This window comes from Vombatus ursinus, unplaced genomic scaffold (genome assembly GCF_900497805.2).
Source record: "Vombatus ursinus unplaced genomic scaffold, bare-nosed wombat genome assembly UNPS02009205.1, whole genome shotgun sequence".
Lineage (NCBI taxonomy): Eukaryota > Metazoa > Chordata > Mammalia > Diprotodontia > Vombatidae > Vombatus > Vombatus ursinus.
This window is the reverse complement of record NW_020948983.1, coordinates 25,302,098-25,324,040: the sequence shown is the minus strand read 5'-3', so window position 1 is coordinate 25,324,040 and position 21,943 is coordinate 25,302,098. Positions and strand designations below refer to the sequence as shown.

General features: G+C 37.1%; 1 protein-coding gene across 2 annotated transcripts; it reads left to right on the top strand.

Annotated features, from left to right (window-relative positions):
- Nucleotides 1–535: 535 nt before the first annotated feature.
- Nucleotides 536–21,155, top strand: CFAP161 (cilia and flagella associated protein 161). Of its 2 annotated transcripts, XM_027852068.1 has the most exons (7): nucleotides 536–605; nucleotides 1,834–1,923; nucleotides 5,215–5,447; nucleotides 10,651–10,735; nucleotides 12,652–12,810; nucleotides 19,306–19,379; nucleotides 20,629–21,155. In XM_027852068.1, exons 1-7 carry the CDS (start codon nucleotides 537–539, stop codon nucleotides 20,822–20,824), a joined length of 906 nt encoding a protein of 301 aa, XP_027707869.1. In that variant the 5' UTR covers nucleotide 536; the 3' UTR covers nucleotides 20,825–21,155. The 2 variants fall into 2 exon arrangements, with proteins under 2 accessions (XP_027707869.1, XP_027707870.1); XM_027852069.1 differs by lacking the exons at nucleotides 19,306–19,379; nucleotides 20,629–21,155 and adding an exon at nucleotides 13,327–14,325.
- The last annotated feature ends 788 nt before the right edge of the window (nucleotides 21,156–21,943 follow it).

The window sequence follows — 21,943 nt, the reverse complement described above, 5'->3', positions numbered from 1 at the left end:
AACACACCCAAACCCAAACCCAACAAAACCCTAGACCCTAAATCAACATATACCCCAAACTTAAGAAAAATCTTCCCGCTTTGGGCTTTAAACAGTTCAATTTTGTTAAACTTAAAGCTGTAGCCTGTAACGGGATTTCAAATATTACTACTTATTCTGTTTTTTTCTTTTTAATTTACTAAATTTGCTTATGTTGTTGTAGTGCAAATAAAAATCTGCAATCCTGCAATTAACGAGGTGACCTCCGGGAAAGGTCTCAGCTGCAGTCCAGGAAGATGGGCAAATCCATTTCTTCCCACCCAGTAAACCCAGCTTCAGCTCCTCCCCGCCCTCCTCCGCCCTGGGTCTGGCCCCTCCTCTCCTTATCAGGCTCCACTGGAGAACAAGAATGACTTGAGAAATGGCCGCGTCTTTTATTCATTGGTCAGCAATGCCGCTGATGCTGACCAATCACGTGGATTCTAGGTCTCCATGGCGACAGGAAACGCTAACAGAGCTGCCAGTGTACCAGTTACAGAAACGGTTGGAGGGCGGAGATGGCACGAAAGAACTACCGAACCTGCGTGCGGATGGGCAACTGGAACGAAGACATCTTCCTGGAGGAGGTATCGGCTGTGGGGGGTGTTGCTGGCTTCCCCCCGTAGCATGTTCGAACTGAACTGTCACTGAGAGTTCCCTCTTTCCCCCGCCACCCGCCTCCTCCTTCACCCCCTCAGTTCTTACAAACCTATTTCCTACAAGCTCCGCTCCCCCAACCTGTCTTCAGTCTTTCCCCGTCCTAGCTTATTGACAATGATCTCCATTTGCTCTATTGGTCTCTAGCTCCCCCCGACGCATTCCTTCCTCCCCTCACTCCCACCCCAGTCTTTCACTGATGCTCATTCCTTCTTCAGACCCTCTACGCTGATTTCCCTCAGAATCTCTCAGTTTCTCATAAGTGATCTTCCACTGACCGCCCCCCTTCTTTCTTCCTACTGATCTGCAAACATATTTCTTAATGACCCCCCCTCCCCGGAACAGATCTTTTCTGTCAGATTGGTTCTATACTCTTCATACTGATCACCCATCAACTTACTCAGATCCTCTCTACTCAGTGCATTGTCATTTGCCCAGGGTAAAATAGCTGAAACTTGAAATCAGCTTTTCCTGGTTTTGAGGCTAGGTAACATTTATTTATGCAGTGTTACTATGTGTCAAATACTGCCCTAAACACTAAGCAAACTTAGAACGAGGGAGATGCTATCATTATCTCTATTTTAATGTTGAGTTAATTGATACAACCAGAGGTTAAATGATTTGCCCAGAGTCACACAGCTGGTAAGTGTGTGGGGTTAGATTTGAACTCTGGTCTTTCTGACTCCAGATCCAGTGCTCCATCCATTGTGCCAACAAGCAGCCTCTATTTTTCTTAAAATAGATTTGGTATGAACTTAAGAAATATTTGAAACTTGAAAATTATAAAGTCTTATGTAAACATAATGTGATATAATTCATATCACAAAGGAAACATTCATCTTAGAAAAGTGCAGTGAGCAATGGGAAGGTAGCTCAATGAATTTAATTTAAAAATAAATTTAAACAAATTTTTTGGAAAAAGCCTAAAGTGATGCCAGATATTGCCCAATCTAACAATAGATCAGTCAGTCAATCACTCAATTGACAAGTATTTATTAAGAATCTACTATATGTAGGTGTTAATTAGCAAAAATCAATCACTTTCTACTTGTTATAGACAGTGTCCAAGTAAAATTTCTAAAAACAGTAACCCTTGTAAATACTGTTAAGTTCTTTAAATTGAATATTCTTTTGATCCCCCCACCTTTTTCTCTCCAGGAAATGATGAAAGATTTTTTGGAAAAAAGAGATAAGGGGCAGCTCCTTATACAGAGAAACAGAAAACTTATTGCAAATCTCTTAAAACAGGTAATTTTAAATTCTATTATATCTTTTTATGTTTGGAAGAAAACAAAGATTATTATTTTAGTTTATTGATATTGCATGATTTCATACATTTTAATTTATATTGCGATAATATTTCAGCCAGTACTGTAATTGTTCAGATGGAAATGCAAATAATGACCTCAGAATTGGAGGATGTAAGCTCTGAACAGGCTGAACAATGATGCCTCCGAATGAATGAAAATGAATTAATATGAAAAGAGGTGACCAAACAGATTGTACCATGTTTTCTATCAATCAATCAATCTGTCAGCGCACATTTAAGTGGCTTCAACGTGCCAGGCAAATCACTATGCCAGGTTCTGAAGATGGAAAGACAAAAATGAGGCAACCCTTGCTCTTGAGGAGCTTACATTCTTAAAAAAATGTTTTGATTCAAGGTCTTTATTCTTATTTATTCCTAATTTAATCATGGTGTTCCTCATGGGATTAAAGCTTTTAGAGTGTTGAATTTGAATTCATTCTTCTAACCAGTTTATTTTATTACCTTGTAGATTTTGGACCTTCATCCCTTTTTTTTTTCTCTTGTGTCTTCCTCATAGAAGTATCACTTCCTGAGGGAAGTAATAAGGCTAGAAACAATTGCTCCATGGTAGAAATTACCCTGTATTCCAAATCCTGTGGTACAATTTTACTCTTTGTCCATTCCTGCCCCATATGTTTTCCCCCATTTGCTAGGCAATCTCCTCTCTTAGTCTATGTTCTCCCACACCCTTCTAATGCTAGGTGCCTTCAGGTGCTCTGATTTCTTTTCTCCTTAGGCAGGTTACCATTCATGGAGGCACAATAATCTCTTAGAGGAATTGATCTTGTATACAAACTCTCTGTAAATCAGACCCACTCTAAGGTCTTCATGTCCCAATACAGAATATAGACATCTCCTGGGAGTATTCTTTACTGGGACCCCTTCTCATCATTTAGTCTAGATCACCTCAATCTGATGGATGTGAGATGGTACTTCAGAGTTGTTTTATTTTGCATTCATCTAATTATTAGTGACTTAGAGTGTTTTCTCATATAGCTATTGATAACTTGAGTTTCTTCCTTTGAAAACTACCTATTCTTCATATAGTTTGATTATTTATCAATTGAGGAATGGTTCTTATTCTTACAAATTTGACTCAGTTCCATATATATGTATATGTTTGTGTGCTAATCTGTGATTTTCTTTTCAAAGATTAGTCATAAAAGAGAGGAGAGATACAAAATCATATTAGAGGGGATGATAGAATCTAGGGAAGGTTTTTTTTTAAGGAAGACAAAGACTTGGGCGTGTCTGTAGGCAGCAAGGAAGGAACCAGTAGATAGGGAGAAAAAAATGGAAGGATCATAGATGTTATTAAGATATGTATATGTTATATGTTATATGTAGAGGGGTCGGCTTTATTAAGGAGAAGGGTCATCTTTTATGAGAGAGCAAAGAAGATAGTGAGGAATAATGTGAGAGAGATCTGAGATAAGGTGAATATGAGATTGGGAAGGTCTTGGTGAATGGTCTTGATTTTCTCTATAAAATATGAGGTGAGGTACTCAGCTAAGAGGATGAGGGAGTTTTGAATTTGAATTGTGGGACTCATGAGGAGAGAAGAAAGTTTGAAACAACTGCTGTGATAGAGAATCAATTAGGAAGGAATAGAATTGCCTTGCTGAAGTGAATGTCCAGCTGAGATTAAATAACATAAATTGGTAGTGCGTCTAGTCCTTGGAGTTGCTCTAGCTCTGTTCAAAAGCACATGAGCAGGAATAATAGAGGCAGATGTTGGGAATAATCTAGAGTTGGGACTTGGCAACGTCTGATTGACGATAGGACAAGGAAGCAAAGGATTCAAGAATTGAGGATAATTGAAGTGGTTCATTAAGATTTTGGGCGGAAAGGATGTAGCTAGAGCAAAGTGACAGCCTGAGAAAGAACTGAGGAGTGAAGGGTCTAGAGTCATTGTAAGAATGAAGAATAGTTTGGGGAGTAGTATAACATAAAAGGAGAGAGGGAATGACAGATAATTATGGTCAAATGGAAAAATTTTGAAATTCTTTAACATGTAAGTGGAACATGTAGGCAAAGACAAGATCAAGAATATGAATAGATTGAGGAACTAGGAAGTTTGGGAAAATTGAGGGAATTTCAACAATATGTTGAAGTCTCATGGGGGCAGAGGTTAGATTAGCTAGGGAAACTGTGAGCTAAGCACTGAGCTCATTGAAAAAAGAAGGAAAATGTCCTAGGGGTCAGTAGATTACAGCCACCAAGTTCTGGATTGAATCAAAATTTGGAAAGAGTGATTCCTCAAAGGACGAGAGTTGCTGAGTGATGGCAATGGAAAGAAACTCTGTAAGTGACAATGAGGAACAAGGAGTATTCAGACTTCCCACCTAGACCCAATGAGTTGGGGTGGAGTATGATAGAAGATACAACTAGTACTAGAAAGGTTGGCCAAGGATGCAGTGTTATCCATGGGTAACTAGTTCTCTGTGAGTGGTAGACAATGAAAGGAGCATGAAAAGAAGAGGTCTAAATTGAAAGAAAGTTTGTTAATTATAGAGTTCCAGAGGGTGCAGTTGAAAGGGTGGGCAGATCTAGAATGAGACATCATTAGTGAGGAGGAGAGGGAGGATTAAGGTCAAGTTAAGTCTTGTTGGCAAGCATTTATTAAGTACCTATTATGTGCCAGGCGCTACGCTAAGCTTTGGGGATACAAAGAAAGTTTTTTAAAAATCTGAAACAAAACAAAAACATAGTTCTTGTTCTCTAGGAGTTCATAGTCTAATGGGGGAGGCATCATGCAAACAACTATGTACAACAAGATACATACAGGATAAATTACAGATAATCTCAGCAAGAAGGCACTAAGATTAAGAAGGACCAGGAAGAGTGAATGAAAATGAGGTAATAGAGGTCAGAGAAGGAAATTTGTTCTTTGGCAATCAGGGTTTCTCAGTCTACTGAGACAAAGAGAGTAGGAAAAGGTAAGAGTATACCAACGACTGACTAAAGAATTATCCCAGGCAGAATATCGGTGTCTAGGAAGACACCGTGATGAAGACAGGTGACTAGAAGTTTCAAGGTCTTGTCTTGGCTCTTACTTACCAGACAACTCCTTGGAGGTATTGTGTCCCAGGTCTGGCAGTATTGTTGGAAGGGAAAAGGGGGACTATGGAAGTTGGGCATGCTAGAAGCATAGTATATTTTTTTATGTTAGATGTTTTTGCTAGTGGTGGTTTGGAGTTTTATTTCTCTTGCTTTTTTTAATATTACAGACAAAGCTTTCTATTACTGAAGATGGATTTATTCATTATGGAGATAAAGTATTAGTTATTAATCCTGACTGTGAAGATCCTCACGGTGGCCAAGTTGTATTCGGCAGACTAGCATTATCAGTGACTCCAGAAGAAATGAAAGCACACATAAGTAATGACATAGAGGTGCCCTGTGAAGTGACTGCTATGCCTGACGTGAGCCCAATTGGCAGAAACACATTTATCATTTTAAGGTAGAAATACTTTATTACTTTATCTTGGAAATAAGCATCAATTTTAAGTTGTATCCTAAGGATGTTCTAAAGGGTGGAGGTGGCTTTGATTAAAGATAATGGGAAATATGAACATGTAAAACATTTTTGTTTTTTAAATGTCATTTGGATTTTGTATGCCTTCTAGCAGGTATCTTTGTTTTTCAAAGGTGGATCTGATTCTTAAGCACTCTGTCCAAAATATCATAGTTCATTGAATAGATGGTGAAAGTAGATAGTATATGGAACAAATTCTGGGGCCCTTATTCTTGGAAAGGTATAGCTCCAGTGGCCCATTTGGAAGTATCTGCCACTTCAACAAATGACTATTTGGGTAAACGAAAGTAGGAGTAGAGCTGAGAGCTACTTAAGAGTTGGGTGAAGAAGGTCTGGAGAACACGAGGCAAGAGAAGACAAGTGCTTTTAAAAATAATAACATGATTCATATGGCCATTGAGGCAATGCCAGTGAAAGCTGGCAAATCCAAGCAACCCCTATAACTATTTACAAATGCCCTTTTACCCCATTTAGATTTAATTTGTATACACTGGTCAAACTAGACTTAATTCCTATGCTTTACCAGGAGTTCTTAACCTGAAGTCCATGACTTAAAAAATTTTTTTTTGATAATTCTATTTCAACATAATTTATTTCATTCAAAATTTTTATATATTTTATTTTATGCATTATAAAAACTGCATTGTTCTGAGAAGGGGTCCATAGGCTTCAATAGATTACCAAAGGCATCTGTGACACAAAAAGGTTAAGAACCCCTGCTTTGGACCTATGAACCCCAATTCTTGTTCTTTGTGTAGGAGAGGTAGGATATCTAGAGGATATAAAAATATTGCTTATTTGGCCCTGTGCTCTTCTAATTTTTAGAATAACTTTGCCAGTATGTGGAAGGAAGCAGGGGACATGGAGCAACTTTGCTTCAGTTGCTAGATGAGAGTTCTTTCCAAGTGACCTCATTTGTAATAAAGCTATCTCTTTTTTGCAGATGATATGATGATATACTTGGAAAATCCTAAAGATTCAACTAAAAAGCTAGTTGAAGCAATAAATAATTTTAGCAAAGTAGCAAGATGTAAAATAAACCCAAATAAATCATCAGCATTTCTACATATCACCAACAAAACCCTGCAAGAAGAGATAGTAAGAGATACCCTGTTTAAAATAATTGTAGACAATATAAAATACCTGTGTGTATACTTGCCAAAACAAACCCAAGAACAATATGAACATAATCGTAACACATTTTTATACAAAGTCAGATTTAAATAATTGAAGAAATATTAATTGTTCATGGGTAGGCAGAGCCAATGTAATAAAAATGACAATTCTTCCTAAATTAATCTATTTAATTCAATGTCATGTCAATTAGATTGCAAATATATATATATATTATTAAATTAGGAAAAAATAATAACAAAATTCATTTGGAAGAACGAAAGGTCAAGAATTTCAAAGGAATAAATGAAAAAAAAATGTAAAAGAAGGTGATTTAGCAGTACCAGATCTTAAACTATATTATAAGGCAGTAATTATCAAAACTATTTGAAACTGACTAGGAAATAGAAAAATAGATCAGTGGAACAGATTAGATATATAATACACAGTAGTAAATGAGTACAGTAATTTTGTGTTTGACAAATGTAAAGACTTAAGTTTTTGGGATAAGAATTCATTATTTGGTTAAAAAAAATTGTTGGGAAAGCTGTAAAGCAGTCTGGCAGAAACTGGACATAGATCAATATCTTACACCATTTACCAACATAGGTCAAAATGGATACATGACCTAGATAAAAAGGGAGCTATCACAAAGAAATTAGAAGAACATGGAACATATTACCTATCAGACTTAAGGATAGGAGAACAATTTATGAATAAACAAGAGATAGAAAACATTGTGAGGCTTAAAATGGGTAATTTTGATTAAATTAAAAAGTTTTTTTTTTACAAATAAAAACAATGTAGTCAAGATTAAAAGGAAAGCAGAAAATTGGGAAAACATTTTTATACAGTCTTTCAGATGAAGGTCTCATTTCTCAAATATACAGAGAACTTTGTCTCATTTATAAGAATATGAGTCATTCCCCAATTGATAAATGGTCAGAGGATATGAATAGGAAATTTTGTGATGAAATCAAAACTGTATATAGTCTTAATCACTATTGATTAAAGAAATGCAAATTAAATTAACTTTGAGATATCATCTTAGGCTTATCAGATTGACTAAAATGATAAAAAAAAGGAAAGTGACAAATTTTGGAGGGGATGTGGAAAAATTGGGACACTACCTCACTGTTGGTAGAACTGTAAGCTGATCCAACCATTTTGGAGAGCAATCTGGAATTATGCACAAAGAGTTATAAAACTGTATATACCCTTTGGCCCAGCAGTACCGCTATTAGAACCATCTTTGTTTCTCAAGGTGATTAGGGGAAAAGGAAAAGAAATTAGATGTTTTAGTGGTGGCAAAGAACTGGAAACTGACAGAATTCCCTTTAATTCGGGAATGGCTAAAGTTGTGGTATATGGTTGTGATTGAATACTACTATGCTATAAGAAATGATGAGCTGGTTGATTTTAGAAAAAAACATGGAAAGACTTACATGAAATAATGAAAAGTGAAATGAACAGAACCAATAGAATCCTATACACAGTAACAGAAATATTGTCATAAGAACAACTTTGATTGACTAATTCATCATGAAAATCATAAATACTCAAATCATCTACAAAGGATCTATGAAGGAAGACAAAGAACTCCAGAGGAAGAACTGATAAACAGAAGTATGTATAGTATGGTTTTACACACACACACACACACATATATATATATGTATATATATATATATATATACATATTTGTGTCTAGTGGTAACTTTCTCTAGGGTAAAATGGACAAGGAGAGAAAAAAATAAAAAGTGTACATCAGAGAATAAAAGAAAACTTAGAAGGAAGCACAAAAAAATCAGAGTAGTCATGATCAGTAGTATTTATTATGTAACAGAAGAAGTAAATTGTGAAGTGAAAATTCATATTTTTACATTGAATCCTTTTTATATTGTGCTTTGTATGTGGAAATATTCTTTTTTGTGTGTCTTTTTGTATTTAAGTTCAAAATGAATGAAAAAAAAATTAAAAAGTGACCTCATTTGCCTTCATTATGACAGTCCATGAGGCAGAAGAACCATTTTTCTAGCATTCCTTCCTTTAGTAATAAGAAGTATTGGTATTATTGAATTTAACATTAAAGACTATTGCAAACTGAAAAAAAGCATCAATAAATATGAACACTTCCAAATTCAAAGACTAGGAAAAGAGGATTGTATTTAAAGCCATGAATCTATTACATAAAGCTGGTTTTAAAATAATTATTAAATTTAACATAGTTCCAACATTGCTCAGTTTGTCTATTTCCTTCTGAACTTCTTTCTTCTCTCTTCTATGTATTTTTAAATGTTTCATTGGTGCCATTTTATTTCTTTTTTTTTTGGATCACTATCATGACCTTCTTCTTTCTTTTTCCCCAAATAAGAGTCAAACAGAACAAACAATTTGTGTTGTACTTCTCCTGCTTGAAAATGAGTGTTTCATGGTGCAGCTACAGTGCATTAACTTGACAATAAAACATCAACGACTTAGCATTTTCTGGTATCTCCCAGGAGAGGGGGTTCAAGGGACAAAGCATGACCCAGTGATTCTGCAATCACAAAAGCTGACATTTTCTTGACACTCATCTATTTTTTTTTACTTCATCCTCTACTTTGCCACTCGTGCCCTGGCTTCCCCACAAACACCTCTTTCCTTAGCCTCTTTCATAATGATTGATTAGTCAGTGAGTGTTCTTTGTGTACCTGAATGCACAGCAAGATGGATAGGCGACAAAACTATGATTCCTTTTTCCAAAGAGCTTACAATTTAGATAGGCAGGCAGCCTATATGAAACCAGGGAGGACCAGATTTATAGAAGAACCCCAAATGAAAATTAATATGGCATAAGTGATACATAAGAAATATAAGGGCACAGAGGTCTCCAAAATAACCACAAGGGCCCAGACACTGTCATTTTTGTTCCTTTTATTATAGCCTTTCAAGACTGGCATAATACAGTGGAAAGAGCACTGAATTTGGACTCCAATGATCTGGATTTGAATTTATGGCCTGATATTTACTATCTATGATTTCACTTAATAGTTCTGTGTCCCAGGCAACTCTCTAGGACCATACATTATGGAAAGCTATATATCTGCATAGATACAAGAAGTTTCTTCATCTGGAGGTCTCCACACTAATGAAATCACATGTTCAGACAAAAAAAAGGAAAAAAAAGGGAAAAAAAAAGAAAATAAAGGATTAAGGCCAAAGCTATTAGTCTAACATTATAAGCAGGCTACTTAAGATCAAGCTTCAGCCCTCCAGTTCAGCCAGACTGGACATCTACCCATTCCCTAATGCATGATTCTCATTCTTGCCTCTAATGTATTAGTAGTTACAGGAACTGCCTAGGTAAATTAGGATAGAAGTGAGCTGCTCAGTATACCTTACCAGATAGGCTTAATCCTTAATTGAGGTGTGTGTTAAGTACAGGAACCTTCATATAGAATCCAATTACTATAACATTTACTTAATTTCTTTATGGCAGAATGGATTCCCCAAGTTGAACTTTGATACTAATACTTTACTATAGAAGAAGGTAGTATATGGTGCAATAAAAGGTGTTGGATTTGGAGTTAAGAGAACCTGAGTTTGAATTCCTCTTCTGTTTACTGTGTAAGCTTGGGAAAGTCACTTAAAATGATGGTAATTTTATATAATTGTTTTTCAATATAAATTTATTTCAGTTGTTTTTCAGTCATGTCTGATTTTTTGTGACCCCATTTGGGGTTTTCTTGACAAAGATATGGGAGTGGTTTGTCATTTCCTTCTCCAGTTCATTTTACAGATGAGGAACTGAAGTGAACAGGGTGACTTGTCACACAGTTAGTAAGTGTATTTTTGAAATTCAAAGGGGTCTCATTTTAAGGGCAGGGGTATTCTAGCTATCCTATATTCAGGGGTATCCTAGGTTACAGCTTGTGTCATATATTAAAGATAAATAAGAATGGATACAGATATATATTTATGGAGAGGTAAAATCAAATACAAAAGCTAATGTTTTGTTCCCTTTTTTTGATAGTTTAGATGGAAATGCACTGGGTGAACCTATCAGATATGGGCAGAATTTTGGCCTTGCAACAACAGCTGGCTTTGATGATAAGATGGTATGTAATCAGAATGTACACTTAGGTTTGTGCTACTAATTCCCAAGTCCCCATACAACTTAGAGACCTAGAAAAAGACCTGAAGTATGTTGAAAGAATTTACAAGAGAATATTGGTGAGAGTCTCATGGGATGGACAGGTGGGTTTTTTTCTAGCTATTCATTTGGAAGCAGTGTCTCCCTTGATAAGATCATGGATGTAGTGAAGGGATGTGAATACTGATATAGAATCAGTATTTTAGGATGGCCTAATGAACAAAAAACCGAACAGAGAATCAAAAGTTCTATTAGTGGCTTCAATACATTTTGACACTAGCTTAGATACATTCTGTTCATCTTTCTCTTCTAGCTTTGTAGGATACAATAACATGCCTTAAAACTACGTTGGAGAAAGAACTATTTATTTAGAGAGGCAATGTGACATAATGGAAAGAACATTGCATTTGGAGTCATAAGACTTGAGTTTGAGTCATGGCTTTGCCAAATTACAAATTGTGTGACTGTGGGAAAATCACTTAGACTCTCTGAGCTTGTTTCTTCATCTTTAAAATGAGGGGCAATAATAGCATTATCAAAGGGTTTTGTGGGGAAAAAATAGTTTGTAAAATGAAACACTAAACAAATTCCAGTTCTTTTTTTTGTCTCCTGTAGAGTAGGGAAGGAGCCAGTTTCTTTACGGAAGACATAACTTATGTGAGTTTGTGCCTTCCCAGACTCCACTGGTTCAGAGAATAGGGTCAATTGTTTTTGAAAGCCAGTGTTTGAAACTGATTTGGCTGAGAGGGCAGAGTTGTCATTGCTAATCAAGGAGGGTAATTAAATTAACTTCCCCATATCAGTAAGGACTCATGAACTGGCGTCTTGCCAACAGGCTTCCTGACCACTCTGGCCCACCTAGCTTCAAAGACTCTGCCCTTTCTACTTGTGTGTGTGTGTGTGTGTGTGTGTGTTGTACCACCCTAGAAGCCTATAACCTCTTTGAGGGCAGGGGCAGTGAGTTTTTTTTTTTGTTTTGTTTTGTTTTTGGTAATCTTTGCATCCCCAGAATTCAGCAGAATGCCTTACACATGTGCAGTAATCATAAAGGTCTATTCAGTTTAATGAATTGAATTGAGTAAACATGTTTAAGGTCTACATTTCCTGACACAGAAAGCTGTCATGTTAAGACTCCAATGTGATTGTATTTTCCTGAGCAATTAGTTGTGTCCATCCTATGGGTAGAGTTACCCTAGGTGTATTATCTGCCATGCTGAAGCATTACATCAGCATCACTAGGGATGAGGTCTTTGATGGAAGTAATTCATCCTACTTGTTCCCAGTCAAATAGAACTAGGCTAATGCTCACCATGATGTATTTGGATGTATTGGGGAATGATGGTGGGCAGGAATAACAGCCAGATAATGATTGGAATTACTTACTAGTAAGATGAAATGAGAAATCTGTAAGTACAGAAGATAAGAATTTCTTTAAAGGTGCTTTGAAAGTAGTATGGTATATTGGAAAGTACACAGGTTTAGAATCAGAGGGTTTGGGTTCCAATACCACCTCTGATGCTTCCCACCTGTGTGACCTTGGGTGAGTCACTTAACTTTCCCAATCTTCGATTTTCTCATCTGTGATATGAAGGATTTGGGCTGGATGGCCCCTGAGGCCCCTTCTAGTGGTAGAACAAAGATAGCGTGAAGGATAGCTTCAAACAATAAGCATGGTCACCTGATCAGAAAAGCAGAAGGCAGATAGACTGGCTAGAGATGTATTATTCATTTGTTCAACAGCATTTGTTGTAAGCCTGATATGTTCATAACATGACGAGGAATGCCTGAAGAGAAGTAACATGGTCTTTACCTCCAAAGAGCTTACAGTCTAGAATCGTTATACCTTGACTCTCACTCTGTTTTCTCCCTGTTCTTTTTCAGTTGTACTTAGGAAGTGACCATAAGACAATGATGAAGTCAACAAAGAAGTCTTGGCTTCAGGATGTTTATCTAACGGATGAGTTCACCTATTTGACTTGCTGGCAAGCTACTTATTTTGATCCTCAGTTGCGCATTGAATATGAAGGCTTTCCAGTTCCTGTAAGAACGACTTTTTTTTTCTCCCATGAGAGTGGTGGTAGTGGCTTGGAACTGTGATTTCCCAGAATCAAAAAATTTGAGAGTTAGAAAGAACCTTGGCAGTCATCTAGTCTAGCTCATACACAAATAGCATCCCCACCATAATATACCGGACAAGTGGTTGTCCCACCTTCACTTGAAGACCTCTAATCAGAACAAAACTATCATCTCCTGAGATAACACATTCCACTCAGGGGCATCTCTGACTATTATGAAGATTTTTTTTCCTGATGTCAAGCTTAAATTTGACTCTTTCAGTTTCTACATGTGCCTCCTGGTTCTTTCTCTAGAGTCAAACAGACTGTCTAATCCATCCTTTCCCAGATAAGCCTTTCAAATACTTGAAGAGAGTTATTATGCCCTTGCAGAGTTTTTCTCCTTTCAACTATACATGCCCAGTTCCTTCAGCTGCATCTTTTATGATATGGACTCAAGGCCTTTCACTAACCTGGTTGCCCTTTTCTGTGCATTCTCTAGCTTATATCCTTCTTAAACCGTGATCCCCCAAAACTGAACACAATGCTCTGGATGAAGAACTTTATGAGGGCAGAGGACGATGGGACCATCACCTCCTTGTTTCTGGAAGTTTTGCCTCTCTTAATATAGCTTGGGCTTATAGTAGCTTTTTTGGCTATTACCTCCCACTGTTGACTCATTAAGTTTGCAGCCCACCAAAGCTGTCGTATCTTTTGCAGAACAATTGCTGTCTAACCATGCTTTCCTCAAATTGTACCTGAGAAGGTATATTTTTTATACTCATGTTCAATAACCCTATTGATATTCATCTTAGTAGATTCACCCCAATGCTCCTCATCACATGTTTATCACCCAGATGTCTCTATCATTATTGCCTTCTTTACCCCTGTCTTACATGAAGAGATGACCGTACTCCTGGCCAAGTCAAAACCTTCTAACTGCACAAGCTATCCCATCTATTGTATCCCACATCTTCCTGCAGATTGCTCCTTCTGTCATCCCAATTCTCTCACCTATCTTTAATCTCTTTGTGCCTACTGACTGTTTCCCTACTGACTCCAACATGTCTGTGTCTCACCGATTACACAAAATCTCACTTGATCCTTCCATCCTCAATATCATCTCATATCACCTCTGCCTTCTGTGGCTACAAAGTTGTCCCTGCTTCTTCATCGCTTACTCTCTTCTTAACTCTCTATATTCTCTATATTCTGGCTTCCAATCTCATCATTCATCAAAAACTGCTCTTTCTATAGTTACCAATGACTTAAAAAAATAAATCTTCTGTTTCTTACATAGTTATTTCAAGTGTACTTCCCCTACCCTTTCTCAAAGAGCCATCCCACATAACAAATGGTATTTTTAAAGAGGAAAAAAAATCAACATTACTGATGGATACATTGGAAAAGTGTTAAAAACATGCAATAAGTGATACCTGTTGACCTCCCACCTCCATGAGGAGGAAGTTTAATGATATCTTTTCATATCTTTTCATTTGAATGCTGCTTGATCTTTTAAATTTTATTCCATTCACTTTTGATTTTTTGGTGTGTAGTTCTTTCCACTTGTTGTATTTATTGTACATATTATTTCCTTGGCTCTGTTTATTTCACTTTGCATCAATTCATATGGATCTTTCCAGTTCCTGTAGATTTTTCTCTTTATTCATCACATGCTTAATTTCTTGTAATAAAATAATATTCCATTACATTCTTATACTACAATTTGTTGATCTATTCTGCAACTGATTGGCATTGATTTATTTTCAATTCTTTGCTGTCACAAAAAAGTGCTGCTATAAATATTTTGGTGTATATGGGGATTTCCTTCTTATAGATAGTTCCTTTGGGGTATAAACTAGTAATAAAGTCTCTAGTTCAAAGGACATGAACATTTTTGTCAATTTATTTACATTCTAAGTTGCTTTCCAAAATGGATGTACCATTTCCCAGCTTTACCAACAATGTATTAGTGTGTCTATCCTTCCACTACCCCTACAACATTGACTATTGTCATTTTGGGGGTGAATTTTGCCAATTTGTAGAGTGTGAGGTAAAACCTCAGGGCTGTTTTGATTTGCATTTCTTTTATTATTAGCAATTTGGAACATTCTTTTATATGGTTGTGTATAATTTGCAATACTTATTTTGAGAGCTATTTGTTCGTATCTTTTGACCACTTATCTATTGGGAATGGCTATTAGTCTTACGTGCATTTATATATCTATATATCTGTATTATATATCTTAGATATATATCTTAGATAACAAACCTTTATTAAAGAAACTTGATGGAAAAGTTTTTCCCCATTCAACCACTTCCCTCTTTATAATAGGTACATTAATTTTGTCTGAACAGAACTTTTTCAGTTTCACATAATCAGTTATCTCTTTTATTGTTTGTAATCACCTTTATCTCTTAGTGAATTAAGAATCTCCTAGATGTATCTATGAGAGAATCTCCTAGATGTATCTATGATGTGCTTCTCTAATTTTTAAAGAGTATGATCTTTAATACTGAGGTTGCATATCCAGTTAGAATGTTCTTTGGAAGATGGTGTATGGTGTTTGTCCAAGTCTAATTTCTGTCAGATGGTTTTCTAGTTTTCTGTAAGTTTTTGTCAAAATAAACTCACAAAAATAAACAGCATATCTGTGTGATAATAATAAAACCCGAGAAGTAGCAATAGAGAAATTCCATTCCCCCCAAAAAAAGCTCTTTATCTCTTAGGGGGAAGAAACTGTTTTTGCCTTTCTTTGTATCCTCAATGCTTACTTAGTACATTATCTGCCACATAGTAGGTGCTTAATAAATGCTTGTTGACTACTGAATGACAAACTATATGCCAGGCACTATGCTAAGAGCTGGGGGTACAAAGAAATGCAAAAAGATAGTTCCCTGCTCCCTCACAGAGCTAGGTGTTCTCATTGTCTTTTTATTTATTTTAGGTATTAACTTTGTGTTAGTCATTTTTGTTCTGGTATTTCTATTGTAAAGGTCATTCTTTATCTGCTGTAATGAAAACACAAATAAGAATTAATTTAGGAAATTTTGGGTCTAAAACCTCCCTCAGCCAATGCAGATTGTGAACATCTCTGTTACATGCTAACACAGCGGGCTGTCTGAGGCACCGAGAGGCTGAGCAGCTTGACCTGGGTTCGTAGTTAGCACCCATAAGGGCAGGTCTTGAACTCACATCACAGAATTGTAAATTTAGAGCAGGAAGGGGATGGGGGCTTAGAGGTCACTTAGCCTGGCCCCCTTATTTTACAGATGAGTCAAGATCAGGGAGCTCAGAGCCTTGCACAAAGTCATACAGGTAGCAAGTAGCAGAGCTGAGTCTGAACTCAGGTCCTTTCGCTAGAGTTGATGCTCATTCTGCCATAGCCGTGTTCTTCTCAACTTGATCCACTATGTCATCCTGTCTCTTACATACATTGTCATCATATTAATATAATGTCATAATGCTGGTGGCTTGTTTTGAATTTATGGTACTCTAACACCTCCAGATTTTTTTCACATGAAATAATGTGATCCACCTTCTCTTTTCCTCTTCTCAACCACAGGTGTGTGCACACACATGCCTATCTTGTCTTGGGCAGTTCCTGAAAATAAAACTTATTTTTTCTATTTCTGTGCACCAAGCCTAATCTCTAATGTTATGCCCTGACTGATCTTTGTGCTTTGCATAAATGCAGTAAGAAACAATTCTGACCTGTTTAGCTTTTGCCGTACCATCTTTTTAGTCACAGTCATAGAACTTTCAGGGAGGAAGTGGCTTAGAGATAATCTAGCCCAACTGGTTTACTTTAGCTTTTCTAATATTAGGGTTCACTTTAGCTGGGGCCTGTGTATTGTTCCTTTTCTACATTAAGAGGAATCCCTCATGCCTACAACTTAGTATTGAAGAAAAAGATAGCAATACTGTACTCTGTGTTTTAGATACAAGTATGTCAGAAACAATTTTTATTAATTTAACATTATTCTAAATCCAAGCCACGTCCTAGAAAGAGAGATGTCCGAACTAGGATAGTCCTCCTCCTCTCCTTCTTTCCCCGATCCTCCCTCATGCCCTTAGACACTTTGAAGTGACATTTGTAAGAATCGTGAACAAGGGAAATAGCAACATTTTAGAGTAAAGTTTGGGGTTAACATTCCAGAACAATAGTCACCACTCAGTTCCTTCCAAGACCATTCTCCACAAGCACTGAAAGGAAGGGCCTCCTCCCTGCATTCAGCATCATAATCCTTTCTGAACAGCAGAAGGGCACTTCCCTTGGCTGGATCACTGACCAATTGCTTCTGGGGAAGGAGAAGACTGGGATATCAATAAGACAAGAGATACTCTGTGTTTAGAAATTTGGTTCCCACCCATAACATATTTCTTGGGACTTTAGCCTTTTTTTTACCCACTTTCCTAAAGGAAGAATCTGAAACGGTTTTAGGTTGGAGAAAATATTATTTCTTAATATCTTCAGTTGAGCTAAAAAGGAAGTTTTTAACATGGTTCCCCAATAGGTAAGCCTTAGGGAGTGGCCTGAAGTTTGAGACATTATGTATCTTATGGCATCTGTGGTCAGACATTGATAGGGATTTAAACTCAGGTCTTCATTACCCCAAATCCATCACTCTATCAAGTCAAGTCAAATCAACAAGCATTTATTAAGTGCCTACTGTGTGTCAGGTACTGTGCTAAGCTTCTGGGGATACAAATAAAGGTAAAAAAACCTACCTATTTTCAAGGAGCTCAGGCTAGTGGGAGACAGAAGAAGCAAACAACCACATTCAAATAAGTTATAGAAGGAAGAAATTGGAGATAATCTTAACGGTAGGCATCAGCATTCATTAAAGGAGATTAGGAAAGGCTTCTGGTCAAAGGTGAGATTTCAGCTGAGATCTGAAAGGAGTCAGAATAACCAGGAGCCAAGAGGGAGAGAGTTCCAAGCATGGGGTCAGACAGTGAAAATGCACAGGGGATCGAGTGTCTTGTGTAAGGAGCAGCAAGGAGGCCAGTGTCACTGGATCACAGAATACACGCAAGGTAGAAAGCTCTAAGAAGACTGGAAAGGTAGGAGAGGGCCAGGTTATGAAGGACTTTGAAAGACAAACAGAGGATTTTGTATTTGATCGTAGAGGCGATAGGGAGGCATTGCAATTTATTAAATGGGGAGGTGACAAGGTCAGACCTGTACTTATCACTTTGACATCTGGATGGATGAACTAGAGTGAGGAAGGACTTGAAAACTAACCAGTTGGCCACTGTTATAGTCCAGGCATGAAAGGTTAAGGGTCTGCACCAGGGTGGTGGCAGGGTCAGAGGAGAAATGGGATGTATGTGATATGCTGCAAAGAGGATCTACAGGAGTAATAAGAAAAGGGATGGAGTGGGGGGGGGGCAATGAGAGAGAGAGTGAAGAACAAAGGCCAACACCAAGGTTTTTATTCTGGGTGACTGGGGGATGGTGATGTCTTCAACAGTAATGGGAAAGTTAGGAAGAGAAGAGGGTTTTGTGGGAAAGGCAATGAGTTCAGTTTTGGGTATGCTGATTTTAAGTTTAAATGTCTGAAGGACATTTGGTTTGGGATGTCCAATATGTCATTGGAAATGCTAGGCAGGGAAGTCAGGAGAGAGATTAGGGATGGAGAAATAGATCTGCAAATCATCTGAACAGAGAGAATTAAATCCAGGGATGCTGATGAGAACACCAAGTGAAATAGCATAGAAGGATACCCACAGTTAGTGGGCTTGACCTAAATCCAGCAAAGGATAATAAAAAAGAGGAGTCGGATGGAAGGAGAACCAGGAGAGAACAGTGACCCAAAAACCTAGAGAGAAGAGAGCATTGAGGAGAAGAGGGTGATTGGCACTTCATAGAACATTTGGTGACTAGGATAGAGCAGTTTCCATTGAATGATGAGGCCAGAAGCTAAATTTAAGAGGGTTTAGGAGAGAGTGAGGGGAGAGGAAGCTGAGGCACTAATTGTGCCTTCTCAAGATGTTTAACCGAAAGAGAGAGGAGATATATAGGATGATAGTGGGGATAAAAGGATCAAGTGTTGGTTTTTTGTGGATGGAGAAGACATAGCTATGTTTGTAGGCAGTAGAGAAGCAGCCTGAAAAAAGAGATACACTGAAGATCAGTGAAAGAGTAGGGATAAGAAGACAGGGCAATATGCTGGATAAGATGGGATGGAATGAGATCTCTTATGAATGTAAATGCCATGCTGCTTTCTTTCCTATTGCCTAGAATTACCTGAAAGTAAAAAAATTATGCCGATTCCCAAAAAATCATAATAAAACTTTAAGGTCCTTTTGCACATAGAAATGTTGCTGTGATACTTACAATCTATCACAATTAATATTGTTTGAATCATTATGGCCTCATTTATATAGTTAATAACAATAAATGTCCTACAGGGGCCTGATTTACCAAGGGTTCTTTAATTAGTATTTAAATAACACTTTATTTTATTTTTCCAGGCAAATACCAAGATTATTATCAAGCATTGCCATACGAACCAAGCACTAGCGGCTAACAGGAAATACTCTCTAAGGTACTCCTGATATCAAAAAATGAGTAACAAACAAAAGTAGACTATAAGCTCCTTGAGGCCAGCAACTCTTTACTTCTGTTTTGGTGGCTCCAATACACCTAGCGCTGTGCCTGGCACACAGCAAGTGATTAATAAGTGTTTGTTGAGTTGGTTGAATTAAATACGTGTACACCCCACCTACCACTGTTAATTAATTCAGTGAAAACCTAGTGTTAGGGGAAATGACTTAACAAAGGAACAGTTAGTATCCCAGAAAAGTTTTTAAAAATTGACTGGGTCAAATGAAGATCAAGCAAGTTTTGGCAGTTTTATGGTGTATTTTGAATGTAATTTCCTAATGATACTATTGCAAAATCATGTTGGTCAGGGTCTTTTAGGAGTATACTCATAGTGTATTAATGGGATATGACAAAAAAATTCCATTAATGATGAGATATCATTGCACAAGACTTTAATGAAAGGAAAATTTTTTGCCACTCATAGGATATTCCCTGAGATCTGACACAATCCTGTCCAATTTCTTTTTTGCTATATGAATAGTTATTTTAAACCTCCCTGAGAGTCTAGGACCTCACAAAACTTTTCACTAAAGGGCTTCTATAGTATGGTATAGAAATATATATGTGTTGTATAGATAAATATATACATATATATTTCTATATTATATAATGCAAGTAAATTTGGAGTTACACTCCTATTCAGAGTATAATTTTTGAGTTAATAGCTCAAATTTCTAATATTTTTTCTTTTGGTCTAGACCTGTGATTTCATCAAGGTCGTGAGCTTATAATGTTTGCGAGTTACCTGGGGCCACTGAGAAGTTAAGGCACTTGTCCATGGTCCCACAGCTAGTATGCCTCAGAGACAGGACTTCCAACTTCCAAGGCTGATCCTCTAAGTACTAGCTATATTACCTTTCAAATTTATAATAGTAACCCACATTTATGTAATATTTTACTGCTTCCAAAGCATTTTACATACATTTTCTGATTTGATCTTCACAACTGTCCTATGTTTATGAGATAGATAGTATAAGTAATAATATGCCCATTTTAAATATGAGAAGGTAGAGGCTCAAGTAAGTGAAATGTGACTTGTCCAAGGCAGTAAGCGGCAGAGAGGCACTCACCAGTCCATCTCCGTTCGTGACACCTTACTGTTATGTCTAAACATTCCTTTTGACTTACTGTTAAATATTCAAGCTTATTTCCTGTTTGACTCGGTAGTTCTCTTGCTTTTCTTTCCGCAGAACATATTTTGGAAAGGAATGTGAAGTTGCTTGTCACACACACCTAGATTCTCATAAATCTGAAAAACCATTAAACTACTGGGTTTTATGTACTGGGGATCCAAATGACCATTCATCCATTATGCTGGACAGACCCGATCCTTCATCAGAGAAGACCATTCCAGAAGAGGAAGCAGTGAGCACAGATGCACCATAATCTATTGCACAAAAACTCCTCTGGCCTATGTTTTTAGCAAATAGAATTGTAATTTTAAATGAAATTAATTACTCTTCTTGTCTTATGGAAATAGATTTTTTTTAAAATGAGCTATAAAAATTCTTTGAAAGTTATGTGGAATGATATAAGCTTTTACTGCCTTTATAATAACAGACTTGTTGGTAAGGATTGATGACAGTATTTTCATTCTTCTTTGAATGAATCCTTTTTAGACTGTTAGCTCCTAGCAGACAGGAACCATGACTTTTTCAGTTAACTGTGACTTGTGCTGTATACATCCAGATAGTTAATAAATATTATTTGAAGATAATTGCTTGGTTATTCTTGACTAATAATGGAAATAAAACATGTCACAGAAATCTCAAGATTTAATTTTGCCTGATAAGATTGTATTTGACAACTCCTTTCAAAATATCTGTGCCAATACCTTTTAAGGATATATCAATATAATAGAAACTTCTGCAGTTGAACTGCTTGGGAGGGGAGAGGATTTCCTTTTCAGATCTCTATTATACAATTGATACATTGGTGAAGTGCTTAGGAATTTCTGCTGCCCTCCTTGACTTAACCTACCCAAAAGATTTATTTGCATATTTCCTAAGAGCCTTAAGTATCATTCCTTGGACAGCAACTTCTTTGAGGCTTTGCAAGGTGCAAAAATCTTGCCATCATCTCCCTCTACCTGATTCTTCGTCATTGTACATAATTGTCACGTGAGAGAAATCCATCAATGCATTCATCCATGGAGTTGGCCTCTCTGATTTAGTGGATTTCCAAAGATCATGAGTCATCTTACCCTGAACTGCTGACCAGATATGTTTTCATAGGATGAGTGGGGCAGATTCTTGACATTGTATTCTTGGTGTATTAGGGAAAAATAAACCTCCTGTTGTTAACTGTCCAATGACATATGGATACCTAGCTTCATTCCAGTATGGAAGCTGCGTTAAGAGTATGCCAGTGGGTTTGCAGGTGGGTGTTGACCAGTCTTTTAAGACCCAGCTTCATTCTCCCTCACCGTCCACTGCCCATCAGTTTTGTAGGCTCTTCCTCCACTACATTTTTCACACAACCACCTCTCTCCTTCAGGGACCTCTT

Coding starts and splice junctions, on each gene's coding strand:
- CFAP161 (XM_027852068.1), top strand. CDS start 537: ATGGCACGAAAGAACTACCGAACCTGCGTGCGGATGGGCAACTGGAAC. Junction 606..1,833: donor AAGACATCTTCCTGGAGGAG/GTATCGGCTGTG, acceptor TTTTCTCTCCAG/GAAATGATGAAAGATTTTTT. Junction 1,924..5,214: donor TTGCAAATCTCTTAAAACAG/GTAATTTTAAAT, acceptor TTAATATTACAG/ACAAAGCTTTCTATTACTGA.